General features: G+C 44.7%; 1 protein-coding gene across 1 annotated transcript in view; it reads left to right on the top strand.

Moving 5' to 3' along the window:
* The window catches only part of Gng4 (G protein subunit gamma 4), a 30,664-nt gene that overhangs the window by 3,926 nt on the left and 3,967 nt on the right, over nt 1–22,771 (top strand). The window contains exons 2-3 of the mRNA XM_052157369.1: nt 15,095–15,198; nt 17,090–17,199. Coding sequence (XP_052013329.1) covers nt 17,101–17,199 — 99 coding nt within the window. The 5' untranslated portion in view covers nt 15,095–15,198; nt 17,090–17,100. The remainder of the gene's footprint in view (nt 1–15,094; nt 15,199–17,089; nt 17,200–22,771) is intronic.

Consider the following 22,771-nt stretch of genomic DNA (forward strand, 5'->3'; position numbering starts at 1 on the left):
CCAGGACTGTCAAACACCAGGCATCTGGAGCTAACACATCTTTCTCTTATCTGTGTGGACAGCTGGACATGCCCATTGCTTGTATGTACTATAGGGTCTTTACAGCCTGATTGAGAAGCCGTTTTCGATGATGTCTTAGACCACCTGCAGGTCATATGCTAGATGGAAACTTCCCCCAGTCCTTTCTGCAGCCATACCCCCAGGTGTGCTGAGGGCAAGTGAGTTCATCACATTTAGTCCTGTTCAGCTATCTTGGGGAAATCCTGTCCTTCCTGTGTACAGCTAATGTGCCTTTTATCCCACAGTGTACGTACCTTTGGGTACTTACCCAGTGTTCCACCTGTGGTACTCTGTCTAGAAGAGGCAGCCTGCAGCCTAGCAAACACTGTCATATCCAGTAGGCATGTTTGGTGGAATTTGAGGGCAAGAGTGTTCTTTAGTTGACTGACAGGCTCTCTGACCCTCCAGGGCAAAGATGGAGGTGGACTGTGTCTGAGAAGGGTGATGGGGAGTTGTGAGTGGAGAATTCAATGCCTTTAGTGACCTCAAGAGAAACAAAGGAATGATAACGTCCTTTGAACTCTTTCTGGACAGGGGAAGGCAGAGATTTCTGAACAGGACTTAAACAGTATCACATACTTCTTCAGTTGGGTTTTACCTGCAGGGGAGATGCTGGCATCTTCTGGAGGCCCCATGCCCCACCATGTCCTCCCCAGTGCCAGTTCTGCATGTCAGCCCTTGCCTCTCTTCCTGCTTTTGTCTTCTGTGTCTCCTTTAGGGCCTTTCTGCACACACTCAAAGTACAGCCCAATAAGCATGCCCAGTCTCTATCCTGACACCCCAGATTCGTAGGGCTCACCTTCCCCTACCATCGGGGGTCTACGTGTAGGTGCTGTGTGCTGCTCTGTGCTCCGCCTCCCCCTCCCTCTTTACTTCCTCAGTCTGAATAGCTCAGTTGGGTTTGTCACTGTACTTTATCTGCACCGGGGATGATACAGCAGAAAACAAGATGTAGGCAGTAGAAGGAAGCACAGGGCTCCTGCACGATGGATGTGCACTGGGGGATGGGGGTTGTTCTCACATAATAGGGTGAAGATTTCTCAAAGGAGATAATTCATCAGAAAAACACAAATAGTTTAAGCAGAAGTATATTTTATCAAAGAAAAATGATAGCAAACTCCAGAGAAAGAGTAGAACAGGCAAACCCAGGTGGGTGGGGGCAGCCCACTGGATGCTGTATTGTAGAGTGATGATCCTGTAGGGTATTTCTTCCCGTAATCTTCTTGAGAAGCCCACAAGGGGAGTCAAGACCTTGCGGTTGATTTGGCTGATCTGGCTGGCAAGGTAAGTGTGTCCTACCTCCCTCATGGCTCCACATTCATCCCTCCTGAAGTTCTGCATTTATTTGGTTGAAGAAGACAGTCTTCCTGGAAATAGGTAGATGACCTTCTGCCATAGAGGAGAACTATTTTCAGGTCAAAGGGTATAAACAAAAAAACACTATGCAAATAATATTATAATGAGGCCAAGGTCTCCTGAGAGTACAGACCCTTTGTTAGTATTCATGTGAGAATTGGGAAAGTGCCCTGATGTCCTAGTTTCTGGTATAGAGGGTAGAATCTAGCTTCAGCCTCCAGGATGTTTAACCATAGATGGTGTTCTAACCATTGGGAGACACAGCTAGCTACTAAGGTTCTGCTGCCCTGTCTTTGGTTCCCTCACAGCTGACTCCCTGTCTGCCTAGTCTTACCATCACCAATAAGAAGCAAGAAACTCAAAAGTCAGGCTGGAGAGATAGCTCAGTAGTTAGAGCACTGGCTGCTCTTCCAGAGGACTCAGGTTCAATTCCCAGCACACAACACGGCAACTCTCAACTGTGTGTAACTATAGTTTCAGGGGACCCAACAGACACACCAGCAGGTAAAACACCAAATGCAGATAAAATAAAAACAAATCATTTAAAAAAAAAGTCATTTCAACAAAAAATGAGCTTCTTGAAACATAATAGGTTCAAGAAAATGGGACAAGGAATGGCTTGCCAGAAAGGGCATAGCAGGCTGGAGGAGGCACCACATTACACACGAGACATAGCAGCCCATACTCTGAAATAAACCCCACATCCCAAAACAGTGTGTCACTAAGGCCCCTGCACATTAGCCTGTAAGGACGAGTTTATATTCAGGTGCTAATCCTGGTCCAGACTAGGATGCAGTGATTCTAGACAGCTAGATACCAGGTACCAAAAGAAACCCAGGGTCATGGTAGGAAGCGTGGTAAACATCTTGGGGAAACAGACGACACATTCCTCATGGCACTGGTCACTCCCTTCATATTTTCACACCACCTTTAAGAGCGATCTTCTTGCAGCTCAATCTAGAAAGTCCATCTTTGATCCAGCAGCCACTCCCACATCTAGCTATGTAAACTTTGGGCCACATTTTGAAATACAACTTCTTTAGTTTCCACTCTGGTCATTCCTACTCAGTGGGGTCTAGATTAGGAATCTGTGTATGTTTTGCAACCAGCAGGTTTGGGAAACTAAGCCAGATGGTTTCCACAGGCCCTTCCTCTGGAGTCTTCTATCTTGTCTGTGTCTCTCCAGACTTCTATTTTCTACTGAGCCTCACCTGTCCCTCCCCTGCAGGATGGCTACCAATGAAACCATGGTACCACACCTGTAGGAGTCCAGGCCTCCTCTCCAGGCTCAATTACAAATCTTTCTCCTGTCTTGAGTAGGGCAGGCCTTCTCAAGAGATCCACTCATCCCCAACAACTACCCCTCCTCAGAGCTCAGGTACTCCCCAGTAAAGACTTACCTACTATGTCTTTCTTTCACAGAAACAGCAGCACCTCTGGGGTGCTGAGCAGAGAGACCCAGACCCAAGTCACCACCAGACATTTGACCAGAACATGGCTCTGGGATGGTAAATGTTGACTGTCAACCTGATGGGTTCATGCCTAGAAGTTTAGTGACACATCCTGTGTCTGTAATGGGATTTCCAGAGACAGTTCCTCTATGGCACCACAGTATAATCGAAGCCCCGTCATGGGTTCACAGTAACAGCATTATTGGAAGAGGTAGAGCCACTTGGAGTGTGTCACTTAGAGCTTCTGTCTCACTTTGGCCCTTGCTTGTGCCATCTCTCTCTGCCTCCTGCCCACCAGGAAGTGAACAGAGCCCTAGGAAACCGAGAGCTAAAAGAAATAATCCCTCTCTAAGATGGTCTGTCAGGAATTGAGTCACAGAAATGCTAAACTAACAGATCTTAGTGAAGCGGAAGGAAGACCGCTTGCCTGGCTGCTCAGTGCAGCAGTGTCTGCCACTGTCAACCAACTGAGAAACTGGAATGTCCCCCTTTCAGAGAGACACTTGATGGAGCCCTGGCACAGAAGTCAGACTCTGTCATCTGGTAGGGAATGGAATTTGTCCCTGCTTGTCTCTAGTCTAGCCTAACATTGTCCGCTGCCCCTGTACTCAGAGACAGGTCACCATAAGCAGACCTACATTGCTTCAGATCTTCACTGGGCTGTCAGCACCTTGAAGAAATAGCCGGGTCAGCTTGCATATCTTTCCTGGAAAATATCTAGGTCACTTCCAGACTTGTTTTGTGTGTCCCATTTACTCTCCACTACCGCTAAAATATTCTCTTCCATGCATGGAGTACTTGAGCAACATAAATGAGTCTTGCCTGTAAAGAAAACCACTTCAGGGAGCTCTCTGTACTGTGTGTAACGGGTGACTCATGGCGTTGTGTTGGTGAGTGGCAGCAAGCAGAGGCTGTACCTCCTCGTTCTCTTGAGGAGGTTAACTTCCAGTAGTCATTTTGGTGTGATGCAATCTCTGAATCTAGAATGAAAACTACACTAGTAGGTTTCTTCTTTCAGGATCAAGCAATTAACTCAGTCTCTGCTCTCGAAAGGAGGAAAAGGAGGCATGTGAAAGCATCTGTCAGACCATGAATTTGTCAGTTTGTCATTGGTTTTGTTCCCCCTGGTGGCATTTTGTTTTATTGTCACTGTCTTGAAGCAAAAGAATGACAAAGAAAATGCAGAAAGATGGAATCTTGGGTGAGTCATATGAATAACGGAAGATGGAAATAGAGTGTGCAGCAAGTATGTGTGGCTCCTCAAGTGTTTCCACACTGGAAAAATACCTTTTCTGAACGGTCAAGCTGCATCTGTTGGCCCATCAGCCCACCGATTCGTACCACAGTCTGCAAGCCATTCTTAAGCCACAGTGGGCAGTGTGTGCTTCAGAAGGTGTGCATGTGGACAGACCTTAGCTCTACTCTGTCTATCGAACTCCTGAAATTAATCAGCTTCATCTAGGGTGTGGCACTACCTGTTAGTCACTTAGAAGCCATCTCAATTACCAAGTGTTACAGTATTTGTGTTCAGGAAAGACTAACCTTTTTCACACACACACACACACACACACACACACACACAGAGGAAAACAGATAACATATGATTAATGGTTTCAGGCAGTAGCTGAGGGGTGGAGGATCTTGAAATATACTTCCTGCAGATAAGGAGGACAACTGGATTTGGGCGAAGACAGACTTGGGAGTTAATAACCCATCATAAATAATTTTAGTCATGTCTCTACTGGCAGAAGAGAGGTGTGAAGAGGAGAACTGAATAAGGGGTGCACAGAATCAAGATGAACCACATTTGGTTTGGTTGGCTAATGTGGAAAGTCCTTATTGAGAGGGGTTAGATAGTGGTTTCTGATCCATTTAACTAAAGTTTCCTCTTACTGTTAATGTTGAGTTGAATTTGCTTAGATGAGAACCATATATGCAAGAGCTATCAGGGCTGGGGTTCCTCTGAGATGCTTGGTTTGCATGTACAAGGCCTGAGAAGACATAGAGGAACATGTTGCGAAGCAAGAGAGGCCAGTCTGACAAAGCTGCAGATTATGATTCCCCTACATGGCATTTTAGAAAAGACAAAACCATGAAGACAGTAAAAGTATCAACAATTGGAGCCAACAAAATTACTCAGTGGGTAGAGGCCTGGTGACCTGAGTTCTATCCCTAGAACACATGCAAAGGCAAAAGGAGAGAACTAACTTTGCAGTTGTCCCCTGATCACCCCTTGTACTATGGCACATGTGTGCCTAAATTTACGCAACTTGCAAACACAGTAATAAATACTTTTTAAGATTAATAATTATGGGGGAGGTGTGAAAAATAGTGTGCAGAGATTCTAAGGCCAAAAGTCTATTCTGTAGGATGCCATCTGGGTGGATACAGGTGGCACGTTTGTGCAGACAGGCCTACGAAAGACTTGAACAGTGAGCCCAGGTGTAAACTTGTCAGCGTTGGTTGTCTGTCACAAAGTTTCTGCTCTGGTGTGAAGTGCTGGTTGTGGGGGAGCCTGGGGTGTGCTCAGGAGTGTATTGGAAGTCTGTGCTTTCTATTCAGTTTTTCTGTGAATTCAAAACTTCTATAAAAACTAAGTGAAGCATGATGATACATTTATGTAGCCCCAGCCCTTGGGAATTTGAAGGCAAAGGATCAATTTAAGGGCAGCCTCAACTACATAGTTTGATCAGAGGCATGACATTAACTGCCCCCCCAAAGGAGGAGGAGGAGGCAGTTGGGGGTGTATCTCAGTTGGTAAAGTGCTTGCCTAGCAAACACAAAGCCCTAGGAATCAATCCTGCCCTAAGCAGACCATATATAGTAACCTATGCTTATATGTGACCGTATATAGTAACCTATGCCTATATATGACCATATATAGTAACCTATGCCTATATATGACCATATATAGTAACCTATGCCTATATATGACCGTATATAGTAACCTATGCCTATATATGACCGTATATAGTAACCTATGCCTATATATGACCGTATATAGTAACCTATGCCTATATATGACCATATATAGTAACCTATGTCTATATATGACCATATATAGTAACCTATGCCTATATATGCAGACCATATATAGTAACCTATGCCTATATATGCAGACCATATATAGTAACCTATGCAGACCATATATAGTAACCTATGCCTATATATGCAGACCATATATAGTAACCTATGCCTATAATTCAAGCACTTCAGAGATAGAAACAGGAGGCTCAAATGTTCAAGGTTGTTCCTAGCTACACTGTGAGTTTGGAACTATACTAAAATCTATGGAAAGATCTCTCTCTCCTCTCTCTCTCTCTCTCTCTCTCTCTCTCTCTCTCTCTCTCTCTCCCTCTTTCCTCTCTGTGTTTTAAAAGAGCTAGGGAAAAAGCAAAAGAAGTTTGGGAAGGTGAGGTTGAAGAGCATCATCCCAGGACAGGAAGAGAGTGCGGGAAAAGGATGCTGCTTGTGGATCTTCATGTAGGTGACAAGGTCTGTTTTCCAAAAGACATACTTCCATAGTCTGTCCCTCTTCTAAACCCAAAATACCATCTATTAGTACTGCCTCTACAGCCTGGCAGCTGCCAATCCAACCAGTACCTCTCATGATGAGTCGGAAGCAGACTCTTAGAGGCCAGCTGTCCCCAAGCTGCAGTCAGCCGTGCGTTACAAATTTCCTAAGAGCAGCACAGCATTGTCAATCCTTTTCTGCTGCTCAGGAGCCTGTTCTCAGTGGCACCATAAGCCAAGGCACATTGGAAGCTAACAAAGGAACCTGTAGAGCTGTGGCACAGACAGTAGGCAAAGCTTTGATATGTCATAGTGGAGTCCTGAGATACCTCACTGGAAGCAAGTGAAACAGGAAGTACATTTATAAAGGCTACAGTCCTCAAGTTTTGGAACCAAGTCAACCTATTAAAATTAAAAGATGGGTTTTCCATGAATATGGAAAGTAACGATTTGCTCTAAGAATATTGATAGGAAATCCATCCTTCATCAGTTATAACAGGAGCTGGACTACGAAAGCATTGTTCTTTCTTCAATTAAAATTGCATGGAAAAGTCAAGACTACATTACTCTACAAATGTCACTTCTCATTGTAAAAACAGCTTTTCCATGAAGATGTTGCTCTGTGAGACAGAACTTGACATAATCCAAGGTGCCAAACTGTCCTTCTGGGTCTGCCATAGCTAAGGCTCCAGGCTTGCTTGTTTCATCTGTGTCTGGACCCCAAATACCTAAGAATCTCCACCTCTCTCTTCAGCATTCCGAGAGTCTCTGTTATGATTACAATTTTCTGTTTTTATCTATTTCCTGTATAGAATCAGGACACAGGATAGAATCACTCACCCCACCTTTCCCTCCCCATCTTGGAGAGCCATAGATACAGCAACAATAGGGACATGCAGATTTCCCCCTTGCTAAGCTACTGGTTGGTAGGGAGAGAGAGTTGTAGTGGCTTGGCCTGATGTGCTGCTTGTATTCTGATGCTAATTTGGGCTCCCAAAACTGGCTGCCCCCGAGGGTGAGTCTGCTCTTAGATGTGGCCCTGTAGGTAAGTGACCCTGCCCCCAGTTAACTGTGGTTGGTAAATAAAGATGGCAGTAGCCAGTATCTAGGCAGAAGAGACATAGGTAGGATTTAAGGTTCATGGGCTTTGGGTTAGAAGGAAGACCATGAGAGGAAGAAGAACATGCAGGGGAGGAGAAAGAAGTGGCATCATTGAGGGTAGACCCTAACCCAGTTCTTGTGCTGCTTAAGGCTTATTGTAAATATAAAGGCGGCGAGTATGTTTTTTATCTTGGAACTCAATAATCAAGGCAGGGTAGAAGACGGGGCAGATTTGAATAATTACTAGAACAGAGAGCGAGCTTGTTGTGACCCAGTAGAGGTGGGAGTGATGAGGAAAGGTGTCCTGGAGGTCATGAGAGTTGCATAGGTGTGAATTAGACAAGAACAGAAAGGAGTGGACACAGTGAGTGCCGTACAGAGTGTCCACGATGAAGCCAGCTCACGGCGCCTCTCCCTCAGCTGACTGAAACTAATGCTCCGGAAAAACAGAAAAGACAATGAATGATCCAAGGACCCCCAAAAGCACAGGAAAGTATGTGGATTGTGAAAAGGTGCATCACAAGAGAAGCCACTCAAAAGAAGATGTATCTCCTGTCTGTTTTATCCCAGAATTCATGGCATTGCTCCCAGGTTGGCCAGAAGGGAAGCTGCAGTGTGCGTGTAATAATGTGAGTGAGGTCCACCTTTCTAGATGCAGGACTGAGATGTCTGTGGTTCTTTCCTTCTCCTTCACTTACAGCCTTGCTCTGTCATAAGACTGGGATGAAATGGCTGCACTTCAGTACTGTAGCTTTAAGATAAGCCCTCTCTATACCACCAAGGGAATAAGAAAAATGTTCCTATGAAGTTGAAGGTTTGGGGAGAATGCTGGAGAGGGAAACGCTGGAGAAGAGGATCATCAGATTCTTTCTATTAGCAACAGAATTACAGCCTCATCTCTGCATGTGTTTAGGGCAGACTCAAAAGATGCAAAAGCCTTGAGAACCAAAGTCAGATTGATAATACCACTAAAATCTTGGCAGGTCTCTGAATGTCATGTGCATGCAATTGCAAAGGCTTTAAATAACTAAACTGGAGTCAGAATCTAACCTAATGGAACACACAGCTCTACACATCCCAAGAGTCAAAGGAGATATCACAAAGAAAATTAGAAAATAGTGTGAATTCATATAAATTTGTATGGGGTTCAGCTAAAGCTGTGCTAACAGGAACACTCATACCAGAGTTTATTTTTGAAAAGAAAAAAGACCCTGAATCATCGATAGCCCTCATCTTAATAAACTAAATCATAAACAGATGGAGAGAAAATTCAACCTAAAGCTAGAAGAGGAAGGAAACAATAAATAGGAAAAATAACACTGAAATTTAGGAACAAATACTTGAAAAAGAAAAACAGTAAAAGAAGTCAAAGCTAATTCTTTGAAAACATATGTAACATTAACCCTCTAGGCAGACTCAGACAAAGAAAATACATACTACAAATGTTAGGCATAAAAAAGGAGGAATCATTACAGATTCTACAAATATTAAAGGTAAATCTCAGAAAGAACTTGATGGAGTACAGGTAAGATGACTCTGCAGGTAAAGGCACTTGCTGCCGAGTTTGATGACCTTACCTGAGTTCAGCTCCTAGAATCAACATAGTAGAAAGAGAGAACCAACTCCCATAGGTTGTCTTCTGACCTAATACAAACAAGTTTCTCATGCTCCACTCCTAGTAATTTTTAAGAGAGAATTATATGTTCATAAGCTTAACTCTAAATGTCTGAACTCTATTGAAGATACATTAAAAGTTCATACAAGGACCAGTAGAAAAACTGAATGGTCCTAATTCCACTAACAAATGTGAATGTGGAGTCAAAGATCTTTTAACAAAGAAAATTCTAACAACACATGTATTTGTAGAAAGTGTTACCAGACATTTAGGGGAAAGGTATGCTGATTACATCCAAATGTATTGAGATAATTTGAAGATGAGGGCATATAGCTTTGAAAGGGAGGATAATTTTAATAACAAAGCCTGATAAAAAAACACTGTATAAAAATACAAGGTCAGTATCTAACATGAGCTGCTAGCACATCCTTGAATTCTATGACTCAAGACAGAGTCAGGAAGATCAGGAGTTCAAGGCCAGTCTCAGCTATGTAGTGTGTTTGAGGACAGTCTGGTCTACCTAAAATCCCATTCTCAGTTTCTGAGTTATCAGTCCACGATCAGTTTGGCATGGCAAAACTCCTCACCTGGTATCCAGAGGGGAAAAAAAAATAAGAGATCAGGGCCCTTTCAAGAACACACTTACTTCTACCTTCTAAAGTAATCCTTAGTTAAGCTTTGACTCATAAGCTACTGAAAAATACTCAGTCCAAAGTACAGTATACTTCGTGACTACACAGAGTGTATGTATCTTAGATGTGAATAGCTAGGAATAGGGTATGTGCTGTTGGGCAACTCTAGGAATCCTGCAGCTCCAGCTCCAGTAATAGCTTCTCTCATGCAGATGCCAAATAAACACAGGACAAAGAAGGCCAAAGTGATATCTACATCCAGTATTTGAGGCTCATTTCCAGTTGCTCCAGGGCTGAATGTTATTTACCAACCAGAGCCCACTTTTACTGTAAGTAGGTTGCCTGGCAACAAAGCTGACATGTAATATCTTATCTGGTTTCTAGGGTATGGAGGCAAAATAATGGCTTTTCCCCCAGTGTCCTAATCCCTGGACTCTGTGGACATGTTGTGTTACAAGACATGGAGGAATTAAAGTAGCAAATGGGATTAGTGCTGTTGACCAGCTGATATTAAGATAGGTTGTCGTGGATTATCCACTGGGCCTCATGTGATCACAGAGTCTTTATAAGTGAAAGAAGGAGACATAGGATTTGGTGAAAGAGTCGGAGATAGACTTGAAAATGCTCTGCCCATGGATTTGAAGGGAATAATAGACAAGTTTGTGTTTAGCCTCCACAATCCAGGAAAAGGGGCAAAAGACTTCCTGAGACCCTCATGAGATAACATGGCCAGGCTAGGCCTTGCCTCCAGGTCCTGAGGATGTTTTGGACTTCTGACCTCTGGAAATGTAATACAGTCAGCCTATGGTGTTTTGTACACTGTTTGCTGTCATGTGCTCAGTGTGTTTGTCAGTTGGGATGACTCTGAAAACAGGACAGTAGCAGAAGGAAGCTAGTGAGGAAGGTTCTCAGGTAGCATCACCAGCTTCTAGCCTCTTGATTCTTCCTTCTGTAGCTAGAGATGCCACAATGTAAATTGAATGACTGAGACCCAAGCTATAAAATATATCAAAGTTCCCTATCACAGTATTTAATTTGCACAGTGGTTCCTCCTGGAGTTCACACTCCCATGAGGAGGCTGTGGAGACAGTGTATTCGCTCAGATCCAGGTCTTGCCTTCAGGGATATTCATCTCAGGATAACCAAGAAAGAATAACATTGGTCATGTGATTCTAAAATACTCCTTTAGATTCCATTGAGAACAAATAAAGTTATGCTCCACAGAGTGGCAAGGGACTGAAAATCTCCCACACCTCATTTCGGAGCTGTTGGCAGTTGCTGGCTTCTGGGGAAAGCAGAGTCAGTTTTCTTTAAGGGTATGGTCCTGGTAGGCCAAACACATTCCAACAGATGGCCCCATGCCCAGGAGTAGTGTATGGGCAGCGCAAACCAGACTCAGTGGACTATATTTAAAAACAAAACAAAAAATGAGGCATGAGGTTGAGAGGGATGGGTGGTGGGAGATGAATCTGAGAGGAGTTAGGGGAAGGAGTGGAAGGGAAGTCATGAAGATATATGGTATTCATGTATGATAAATAAAAAAGTTAAGCCAGGCGGTGGTGGCGCACGCCTTTAATCCCAGCACTTGGGAGGCAGAGGCAGGTGGATTTCTGAGTTCGAGGCCAGCCTGGTCTATAAAGTGAGTCCCAGGACAGCCAGGGCTACGCAGAGGAACCCTGTCTCGAAATAACAACAAAACAAGTTAGTAAAATTTATATTTTTAAAAGCACTGTAGAAATTAAATACAGTAAAATATAAACAATTATTCAAAGTAATTACTAAAGTTATTTGATCTTTTAGTCTTTCAACTTGGCTATATTTGAAATCATGTTAAAAATTAATAAATAAATCCTTAGGTCTTTAAAACTGCTCACTTGAGCTCTCTCTCTCTCTCTCTCTCTCTCTCTCTCTCTCTCTCTCTCTCTCTCTCTGTCTCTCTGTCTCTGTCTCTTTCTGTTTCTCTATGCCTGTGTTTCTGTCTTTATCCTCTCCCTCCCTCCTTCTCTCTTTCTTACTGAGACTAAGTAGCTCACAGCCTCAAACTCAGCATCCTCCTGTCCCCAGCCTCCCCAGCTGCTGAGATGGCCAGTGTGTCCTCCACCCTTGGCAGCTGGGGGCTGTACTCTTTCCTTCTATTGTTCATAACTCCAGGTGGATGCACAGCTCCCTCCCTTTCAGTGCTGTGTCACACAGTTAGTGTGGCATCCCTTGTTGGCCACTCTAAGATACTTATTCAACACATGGCATCCTTGTGGCCATTCCAATCCAGTTTATTGAAAACCTGTGTTGGAAGAACCTTTAGTCCAGACCTCCTGTGCTCTCGGTGGGCTGTATTCCACTCTGTGACTGCACCCATGGCTGCTGCTCATGGCGGTGTGTTTTGTTTTGTTTTCCTCAGTACTGGGGATCTTACCTGGTGTCTTGAACATGCCAAACAAAAACTCTCCCTCTGAGATACATCTCACCAGCCAAGGTTTATGACTTACTGCTTATCACTGTCTGAATAAAAGGTTTCAATTTGAAAGTCATTTGAAGGGCTGTGTACAGCTTCAGAGCATGGGAACCCAGGGCTCAGTATCTGAGTGCAGGAAAAGCCTCTGTCACACTTTTGTCCATGATGACTCTCTCTGGCTGGTCTACAACAGAACCTTATGGGGATGGTGGCACCTTCCTTGCATGGCTGCTTACAGCTCCCTCCCTAAAATCCAACAGGAATTTGAACCTGCAGTCCCAGAAGCATGAGGATCCCTAGATGTTAGATCCACCCATACAAGAGAATCCTTTGCTCAGTCATGTGATTTATTATATTTGATCTCCAAAGTATAACCCTAACCCTCAGCCCTTTCTAATCAGGCAAAGCCTTTGTAAGGCAGCAGGGTTTCCATCTCTGTACACTGACCTCTACTGAAATACCACACTGGCTAATGAGGGGTGAAGAGACTCAGTGTGAGTCTTGAAGTAGGGGAAGTGCCTTCCTCTCTGACTAGTGGGCCTGGTAGTAAGGGGCCAGGCTGACAGAAAGACAGATGTTTTTCCAGCAACATCTTTTCCCTGTTGCGTTCCTGGACTGTGGTTCTTGGGCTGTCAGCTTGTTACCTGGAAAGGTTGTTAAATTGTGTCCTACCCCTAGATTACTGCACCTGTTCAGTAAGTCACAGTTGAGTAAAGACTTTGCATTTGTAAGTGAGGAAAGATGTGTTTTGGTTAGTAGTTTCACAGAGTTCAGCCCCAGTAGTCAGGAAAGCATGGCAGAACAGCTCAGTCCATGGCCATGGAAGAGCATGGCAGAGGCTGTGCACACTATGGAACAGAATGCTGAACATCTGCTTTCCCACTATATCTCAAAGGATGTTGCTGTTGCTGGCCTAGTAACTGGCTACTATGCATTTGTTTTTTTGTTTTTGTTTTTGTTTATTTGTTTGTTTTTGGTTTGTTTTGGTTTGTTTTGGTTTTTCGAGAAGAATTTCTCTGTGTAGCCCTAGGTATCTTGGAACTCACTCTGTAGACCAGGCTGGCCTTGAATTCAGAAATCCACCTGCCTCTGCCTTCCAAGTGCTTGGATTAAAGGCATGTGCCACCACTGCTTGGCAAAAGCTGACTATGCACTTGTTTTACTTGGGCACTAGGGACACAGAAGAAAATAAAATAGGGCCTTTGGGACTTGAGAGATGACTCAGCAGTATTTGTCCAAAGGACACTGGTTCCCTGGTTCAGTTCCCAGCACTCACAGCTCTGTCCTATCTCTGTAAGTCCAGTCCCAGTGGGTCTGATGCACTCACTCTTCTGGCCTCCATGGGCATCAGGCATACATGTGGTGACAGGCACACAAGTGGGCACCTCACTTAAAAACAAATCAAAGCCTTTGACTTTTAGTTGCTTCTTGTCCAGTGATGGCCAAGTGGCTTCACAGTATAACCACAATACTTTGTTTAGAAATTAACATATTTTCTTCCTTTGAAGTTGGGGACATTGCTTTGGAAAACATCATAGCAAAATGTAATGCCATTTAAATAGCTTTCTCCAGGACAGCTAGTAGAGATCAAAGGAGACCTCACTATCAAACACTTGTCACAATTTAAGAAATGGTGATGAGGCCTGGGGAGATGGCTCCACAGTTAGGAGGCTTACATGCACTGCTCTTCCCAGCACCCACACAGCAACTCATAACCATTTGTAACTCCAGCTCCAAGGGCCCCTGTTCTGGGACTCGTCCAGTTCTTGAACACATGTAGTACATATAAAATCATGCAGGAAGACACATAAATGCATAAATGTTTTTAAATTGTAAGACATAAGGACGGTGTCTTAAAGGCTCACTGGGATCCAGGCACACTAATGGGGTGATATGTGAAACACTTACTAAGTGTTGGATAGAAAATGAAGTGCACATGTCAAGTAAATGAGGAAAAATTATCTATCCTTCTTTTCTGAGTTGTTGTTTACCAAAGAGTGTCTAGAAATCATCAAAATAGGTGGGAAGGTACCCCCAAAGCCAGTGGTACTGTGACAATGATACCACAAGGTCCATGACTTTTCTCCACAGCTGCAGCTATCTCCATGACTTTTGGAAAGTGCCTTTGCCTTAGGCTCACTTTACAACCCTCTCTGTACTAAACTGTCAGAGTATCACAGAGTTTGTATTTAAGAAAAAGCTAACTTTTTTCATTGGTATATATGGATAGGGACACACACAGAGCATATAGGGCTCAGTGTGTTCTATAACTTTAGGTATCCACTGTGTGCATGTGTACATGTGCACACACACCCCTTCCAAAGTTTTCCTTGGTCTTTGAGTTTTTGTTTTTATTTTTACAGAGGTGATCTCTCTCTCTCTCTCTCTCTCTCTCTCTCTCTCTCTCTCTCTCTCTTTCTCTCTCTCTCTCTCTCTCTCTCTTTCTCTCTCTCTCTCTCTCTCTCTCTCTCTCTCTCTCTCTCTCTCTCTCTCTCACACACACACACACACACACACACATATGGTAAGGAAAAAACGTGATGTTTGGATATGCCACAGTAAAACCTATTCATCTGTACAATTGATTGCTGTCAGTCATTAAAAAAAATCCCTGCAAACTCTTTCTGCTTAGGATACTAGGTTGGCACACTAGTTTGACAAGAGAAAAGGTAGGGCAGCTGGGCACACAGGCTGTGCTCAAAGTGGAGTTGCTGGGCAAGGCTCAGGGTGGCCTTGTCTTGAGGTTGTGTCCCAGTCTGTTTCATGCCACCTTGGAGTGTTTCTTCATCCTTCAGGTCACTGTCATCCCCGGGACTGGTATGAGAGCCCCCAGGGTTCTAGGCAAAGCCACTGAGCTTGAGCTTGGCAGAGGCCGTGAAGTGTGAGGACAATGTATATCTGTTTGTCTTTTCAGGTAAACTCCACAGCAGAACCCTGAGTCAGCCTCTCTTCTAATAGCCAACTTCTGCTGCTGCAGTGTCTCCTGTCTGGACCTGTCCCTGCACCACCTCTCAGCAGGTAAGAATGGATGTCTACAGAGCAGGGAAAGTAAGACCCAGGAAACAGGGTCCTATGGTGGCAGAATTCCTCACACTATCCATGTCAGTCCTAGTCTCACTCTTCCCCCATAGCAAAGTTAGGGACACTACTAGCCAAGGCATATGGAAGGCATATGGACAACCATCATTCTGAGAATCCTTTCTGTGTCCTGAGTCATTCAACAGCACTGGTATGAAACTGCCTCACCCTGACCCCCATCCTAAGTTGGCACTTGCTGAGTTAGGAGCCACTGATGCAGCTTACCAGAGGTTCCTAAATGACCTGTCAGTCTAAATGTGTCTGTGTGCCAAACTAGACTGATATCAAGGCTCCAGGGTGACTCTGAACAGTTGACTCAGTTTCCCTTTCACCTCACCTTCCTGGAGGCCAAGCATCCACTAGTGTCCCCTGGAGTCAGCATGGACATCTAATTTTGTCCCTGCCCCCATTGTGGAAAGCTGTTCTTTCAGCATTACAACCACTGCCCTCTTCATCCGAGCAGCTGCGCCTACTTGGAAAACTGCAGTGCTCTCATGGGAGGAGGAGAAGGAGAGGGAGACTGTCATTACCCCACACCTGAGCTTCAGCCACTCCCTCTGGAGACTGAATATAATTCTGCCCCAGTTCTCTGGTCTCCGAGATACTAGAGTAGTTAGGAGAGGAAGATTGATAGAAGAGGAACTCTATCTGCATCTGTGGGCAAGTTGCCACCCATGTTGGTATGGAGTTGTTCAGTGATATGGATCTTCTGATGTCGCCAGAGATCCAGTAAGCAATCCCTCCCTCATGCTCTGTAAGAAAGCCCAATAAACATATTGGTTTGCCAAGCTAGACTGTAGTGCGAATCTTAACTTTGTTCTGTGTTGGGGGACATATCATCTCTCCAAAAAAAAAAAAAAAGCTCATGTCCCACTCGTGTTTGTCTCTAGTCTATTTCTTCTTAGATACTCAATACTCACACAGGTCTTGTAGGGGCAGCCAGTGGGCTCAGAAAAGCAGGGGCGTCATTCAGGTGGAGCCTAAACCACAAGCAGCTAAGTTTTGGAGTAGGACAACTCTGAAGCCTCCCTTTTGGTCTGCCTTCTAAAGCTCTTCTGTCTCTAGCTCTAGTTGGCTACAGCTGTTTCTTTCCATACTTGCAGCCCTCGAATGGCTGGCCCACTGCTCTGCCAGCTCCTCTTTGCCCTCACTCGCAGGCTAGGCAAAGTATGGATTCCCCTCCCCCTATATACACAGAAGTACATTGGTCCTGGAGGAGCAGAAGAAATCAAGGCTGGGGATGGCTCAGTGGAGGTCCCTGGAATTCAAACTCCCAGTTCCGTGTGGCTCTTCTCTTTTTGCTGGGCACAGGTTTCCAAGGAAGATGTGAACCCACAGTTGCTGAACTCTGATTTGAGTAGCTGATCTAAATAATACCAAGAAAGCCTTTTCTTTAAAAAAATGCATATGAGCAAATGCAATTGCATAGTGCTGCGGACCCTGATGCTCCCACACCCTCTCCCCACCCCTGCCTGGGCACTTAGTGCTCAGAACCTGGACCCCTGCCTCACTCTGTACCTAGGGAGCCACTGTCTTTTACATTTGTGTTTACCTGACTTCAGCCCCACACAATGATCACTGCCAGTCTCCCTCAAACAGTTTTTCCTTGCAAGGGTAACAGAGTCTCCCTCAGGAGACAGTCAGCACTGTAATGACTTCACAGTGTGGGGTAGGTATGGGTGGGGGCAAGAAGAATTCCTTCCTCTTTCTAAAAGAACAAATCTGGGTGTGGATTGAGAAGCCTCAGGTGGTGGGGGTAGGAGGAGTATGATGGGGCCCGAGTTTCTGTGGGACAGCGATACCCCAATCTTCACCCTGTGGTTATTTGCAGGGAGTGCAGGAATGAAGGAAGGCATGTCTAATAACAGCACCACCAGCATCTCCCAGGCCAGGAAAGCTGTAGAGCAGCTGAAGATGGAAGCCTGCATGGACAGGGTGAAGGTAAACTCACTCAGCATGTTCCTCCTGGTTCCAGAGTGACCTTGTGAGGCTCAGTCCCCCAAAGGAGGAATACTCTCAGTGTGTGTGTGCTTGTTCCAGAGCTTTGACCCTGCCCAGGGGCTCCCATGATAAAGTATGCACACAGAGTGTGTGTGTGTGTGTGTGTGTGTGTGTGTAAATTCTAGAAGGCACCAAAAATAAACTGTCCTGTCAGCTGTATATAACTGTAGACATACAATAAGGGTTGGAGAGCTGGACCCTAAGATCAATCACATTGTATCTCCCTGGTGCAGTGACAGAGGTTAGACAACAACAGGCTTTTGGATAGTCACATCTGGGGCAGACACATTGAATCAAGCTTATGTATTAAATGCTCCCTGCAGGGAGGTAAAGGTATGTGCCTGCCCCCACCATGGGGTCCCTTCCTACTGGCATTACTGCAGGGAGATGGAACCTTGGTTTCCACAGACGCCATGTAGACTGATGAACACAGAGGCACGTTAAAGGCATGGCAGTATGTGGCTCCGAGTTGCAGCCAGTTTATGGCTATGATAAGGTTAGGACACACCTCCCCCCAGAAATCCACCTGGAGTCAACCAGGCTTGTGGTCTTCAAGGACCAAACCCAAGGACCTTGCTCAAGAATCTGTGTCTGCTTGTTTTCTCAGTGTGACCAGGCTACCTGCTGCAAACATTTTCTGAGCTAGCCCTGTAAACTCAAGCTTAGTACTTCTCCACACTTTCCCTCTCATGAGAGCTGTGTGCCATGCCACCAGATGGGGAGCTTTAGAAATAACAAGATGTGATTTATGACCCTACCCCCCAAAATTCAAACCAGGAAAGGCCAAAACTGGTATTTGGTAAGACATGGGTAAGGGTCGTTAGCAATTCTAGAATGAAGATCAGATAAAAAGGAGAACAACCTTTTAACTAAGCCAAAGAGCAGGGCAGGATGTCCTCTGTGCCACCAGGAAGTAGCACTGGAGTCAGAGCATCCTCAGGGTGGCATGTGGTGTGCAGTCTGGAGCTCTTGCCACTTACAGAAGTGAAAGCTAGATGGGTTATCTGTGAGGTGTGTCTCCTGCCAGCAGGACAGGATGTGTCAGTGGCCACTGAGGCTAAATTGGGTTGAATGGTGTGCGATGCATCCAGTGAGGGAACAGTGTTGGTACCTGCTGAGGCTGCCAAAGCTCACTGTTTTTCTCTAGGAAAAATACAGCACCTTATTACTGTAGAATCTCTCTGTGACAAGACCAGCGTCCTTGACCTTCATGGTTCACCTTGCTATGCAAATACTCTGTTGGCATAGATGGGTTTGGTTGCTTCATCTTGTTTCCTTTTGTCAGAGCTTGCCATCCTACCTCAGCCTCCTGAGGACTGGAATCACAGGTGTGCACCACCCCACCTAGTTCTGAGTTACACATTTCTTTGTAGGAAATGTGTAAACTGAGAAATCATGAAGACGGAAGGGGAATAGGTTATATGGGACATCTTCCCACCTGTTTGAAAGATTTGGTTAAGTCAAGACCCAGGGTACTTGTGGGTCAGTGGTAGGCTACTCAGGCTAGCGGTTGTTGGTCCTGTAGTAGGCATGTAAGTAACAGTTCTCACTGGAGTGAACCTGATGCTGTCAACCTATCTCTTGCATTTCTGCTTCCCAGTGTGCAACCAGATTCTGATAGGAAAGAAGAGCAGTTATGGTCATTGACAATGGCTGTCCCACTGTTAGAGACGACTGGCCCTAAGATCTATTCACATTATCACCACCTGGCTTTCTCCTCCTCCAGATGTTCTGTAGGAACAGGAGATGCTCCCTCCCTCAGGACAGGACCTCTTGTGCAGTGAAAGTCACCTTCCTATTTAGACCATTTCCCAACAGCTAAAAATTCCCTGCAGTGCTCTGGGGTCTGCTGAAAGCCAGGCTGCTCAGTGCCTGGGTATCCTCCTTAAAAGCTGTTGTGTTCAGCTCAACTCTGTGTTTGGAAAGAAGAGTGCACAGGATTCAGAGGCAAGACATATACTGGTGATGCTCCGAGGATCCCTGTGGGGCTAAGGGCACATGGCAGCCTCTGTTGGGGTGTACACCAGGCCTGACATTAGAGGAGATACCATTGCTACATGCTGACTACAGCCTGGCAGTACTCTTAACCCTGACATGACTTTGTTTTCTGGGGGTGGAGGGAGGAATAGGCAAAGCCAACCAAGATACTCTTCATTGATTCTACATTGTTCAATAGACCTGGTATGTCGAGAAGTAGGTGCCCTCTTGACTTCAGATGTACAAGATAAGTGCAGTGGGTGTCACAGCGAGAGTAGTAATTATGTCATCTGTCTTGTCATGGAATGCGACTAAAGTAATTGCAACTATTTTCTCCCATCATTGAAGCTGGTAATTATAGTGCAACTAACAGCATTATGTGCTAACTTGGGCTGTTTTAATCACCTCTTTTACTCTGAAATGCAATGGGAAAATTCCACAGTTGTTCCCAGGCTACCCACTTTTCTCAGCATCTGCTGACTTATAATTGTAAGAGCTGGATGCTGAGGTAGGAGGCAGAGATGCTCAGGACAGCTCATCTCCATGATCTCAATGCTTGATAAGAAAGCACTGGGAAGGAGACAGTTGTCAGTTTTCTACCGTGATAAAATTTTGTTTCTGAGATTATCTGGTTTGTTTCAGAAGCAGTAGACATTTTGGCATCTGGCACTGTCTGCCACCCATATTTTGCAGGAAGGAGCTCACCAGCCACAAAAAAATCAATCTAACCTGATTAACAAAAAACACATTCAGCCACGGCAGCAGTTAGGTTAATTAATGCTGGGATGGAATACTGTGGGCCAGTGTATTAATTTTCTCATTATTAGGACAAAAATACCCATAGTACATCATAAAGAAAGGCTTGTAGTTTGGAAATACAGGCTGTTGTGGTGAGAAGGCATGGCAGCTGCATGGGGCAGCTTCTCACATCACATTAGCAGAGAGACAGAGTCTGGTGCCCAGATCATGTGCTCCGTTTCATTCAGTCCAGGACTCTAGTTCATGGGAGGATTTCAATCACATTTAGCCTGTATCTTCCCAGCTCAGTTAAACTTCTCTGGAAACACCCTTGTAGACACACCCAAAGATGTGTCTCCTCTGTGATTATAAATTATACCCATCACAGCCATGATGACATCTTTCATGTCTAGTGATCCATGCCGGAAAATAGTCATTACCTGTGTTTATCTTCTTTGATCACAGTATAGTGAACACCAGCAGATATTCAAGGTGTTGTGCTTATACTGACATAAGTGGACTTTGGATTCTATTCTGTGAACTGAGGGGATCTAGGCGGAGTGGAAATTCCCTCACTTACTTTGCTGTAAAATGATTTACACTCCATTAGGTGCAGCTAGGCATAAGTGAGACATTCTTTACAATGTAATCATTTGAGTAAATGTAAGCCCTACATGAACCCAGAATTAGCAGAGCATGGTCAGAAGAATGAAATAGGATCATTTGTTAGGAGTGTAGGATGACTGAAGGGACCATGTCTGGATCACCGTTTCCTCCTGGGATTGTCAGATCTACATCTCTGACCTCAGACTTTTTGTTTGTCTGTTTTCTACAACTGTATCAGAATTCTATGGTTGGAAAACAAAAGTGAAGAAAGGAAACTTAGAAGGAAAGAAAAGATAGGAAGGAGGCAGGGAGGAAGAGAAGAAAGGACAGTGTTTCTTGAAGCTCTGGGGCTGGAAGAGCAGGATACTGTAGGTGGCAGGGCCCCCAAACTGGGTCACAGCGTGGTTGAAGACAAGCTATTAAAAAGCAAGGCAGAAGAAAACTCAGGCTAAATCCTTCTTCTTGTCAGAGCCCTGTCCTTTAGCAATATCATAATCTATTGGGGGTGTCACATGACCTACTTGTGAGTACATTTGACTTTCATTGTGAGTTTTTAAGGGACTTCCAAACTGCAACAATCACATGTCAGTAATTTTGAGTACATCTGGGAAAACTGGCATAGTGTGGAAACAACCGAGGCCAACACATTTCTCTCCATGCTTACACCAACTGCCTCTTTGCAGCCTGATAGGTCAAATGAATGTGTGGCTGGGATGCCCCGCAGGACTCTAGTTATGGCTGAGAGGATGCAGCAGAAAAATAAGCAACTTTAGAACAACTTACTCTCTTAAAAGAAGCATTGTGGAGGAGCATGGTGACAACTATAGCCTCACCTTTGTGACAAGGCAGGGAAAATTTCTAGATAGGACCTACTCAGAACTGGGCAGGTCAGACACCCAGCATCATTGTCAGATGTTGCAGGTGTGTGAGAGGAGCTAGCATCTTCTGAACCCCCTCTCTGATGTCTTATGGTGATAAATTTGAACTTGGGGTTGTTCTCAGAGTTAAGTTATTATCACACACACACACATACACACACACACACATGGATACAAGGTGTATGCTGCTGGTTATGTATGAAGGTAAATTGGGGGAAACAAAGCTGCTCTGATTACTCCCATGCCAGCTGCCAAGCAGCAGCTGGATTGTGCACAAGGACAGCTGCCTACGGCCAGTTCTCCATGTCTACATCTTTGACTCTTCAACACATTTTATTGTTTGTGGTGACTCTGTTATTCCTGAGTCTTCTCAGCTGGTTCTTGTGTTAGTTTCCCCCTGGCATCTTCTCAATTAGCTTGGCAATGTAAATAGATGCTCAGTAAACACCTACTGGTGACTTAAAAGCTAAGTCCTATAAGAATTCCAAATTAGCTGAGTACAGTCAAGAAAAAAGAAATAGAATAATTTTTGGCAAGTACGGAATGACTAAAGAGACCAATTTGAGCTCTTCCCTCCTGAGTTGTTGGATCTCCAACCCTGACTTCTAGCTTTTTTTCCTACCTCCGCTCCTAAGCTTGCCAGTAGATTTTCTACAAGAAACTCACCTTACCATAAGTTAAAAGACCTTATTGATTAGTGACATTCAGGGTGTTCTTAAATGTCTCCAACCTCATTCTTCTAGTCTGTGGTCTATAGCATAGTCAGTTTTTAAACACCTAACTGTACATTGAGATGGGAATTCCCAGGGGAAGACCAAGTTTGCGGGATATCTTTATAACCATGGCAAAGAAAAGGAATGTGGGGCACAGAGATGACCCTAATGTACACATAGATCAGGAGACACACAGGAAGGGCAATGGAACAGATCTGTGGTCACAGGGAGAGAGGACATGCATGAACATGCCTACTCTAACCTTCCAAGTAAATGCCAAGTGCTTCCTGACTGGCAGTCATGCTCACCTCCACCAACATGCAAAGGCTGCCTCTCTCTCCCTACAGCCACCAATGTGGGAAGGCAGTAAATCCACCCAGCAGTCCCTCTAGCGACCCCTGGAGTATGCTTCAAGCCAGAACCCATCAGGGTGGCTATATTATAACCACTCTTTAATCTGAGGATATGCACATCTGTCCTTCCCTGCATGATGGCTCCTGTAGTTCATTTAGGCCTGTTTCACACCCTCATCATTTTCCCATCTATATTAACTATTTTTCTTGATGCAGTGACAAAATACCTACAGAACTCTATAAAAGG

This window comes from Apodemus sylvaticus, chromosome 14 (genome assembly GCF_947179515.1).
Source record: "Apodemus sylvaticus chromosome 14, mApoSyl1.1, whole genome shotgun sequence".
NCBI classification, from domain to species: Eukaryota; Metazoa; Chordata; class Mammalia; order Rodentia; family Muridae; genus Apodemus; species Apodemus sylvaticus.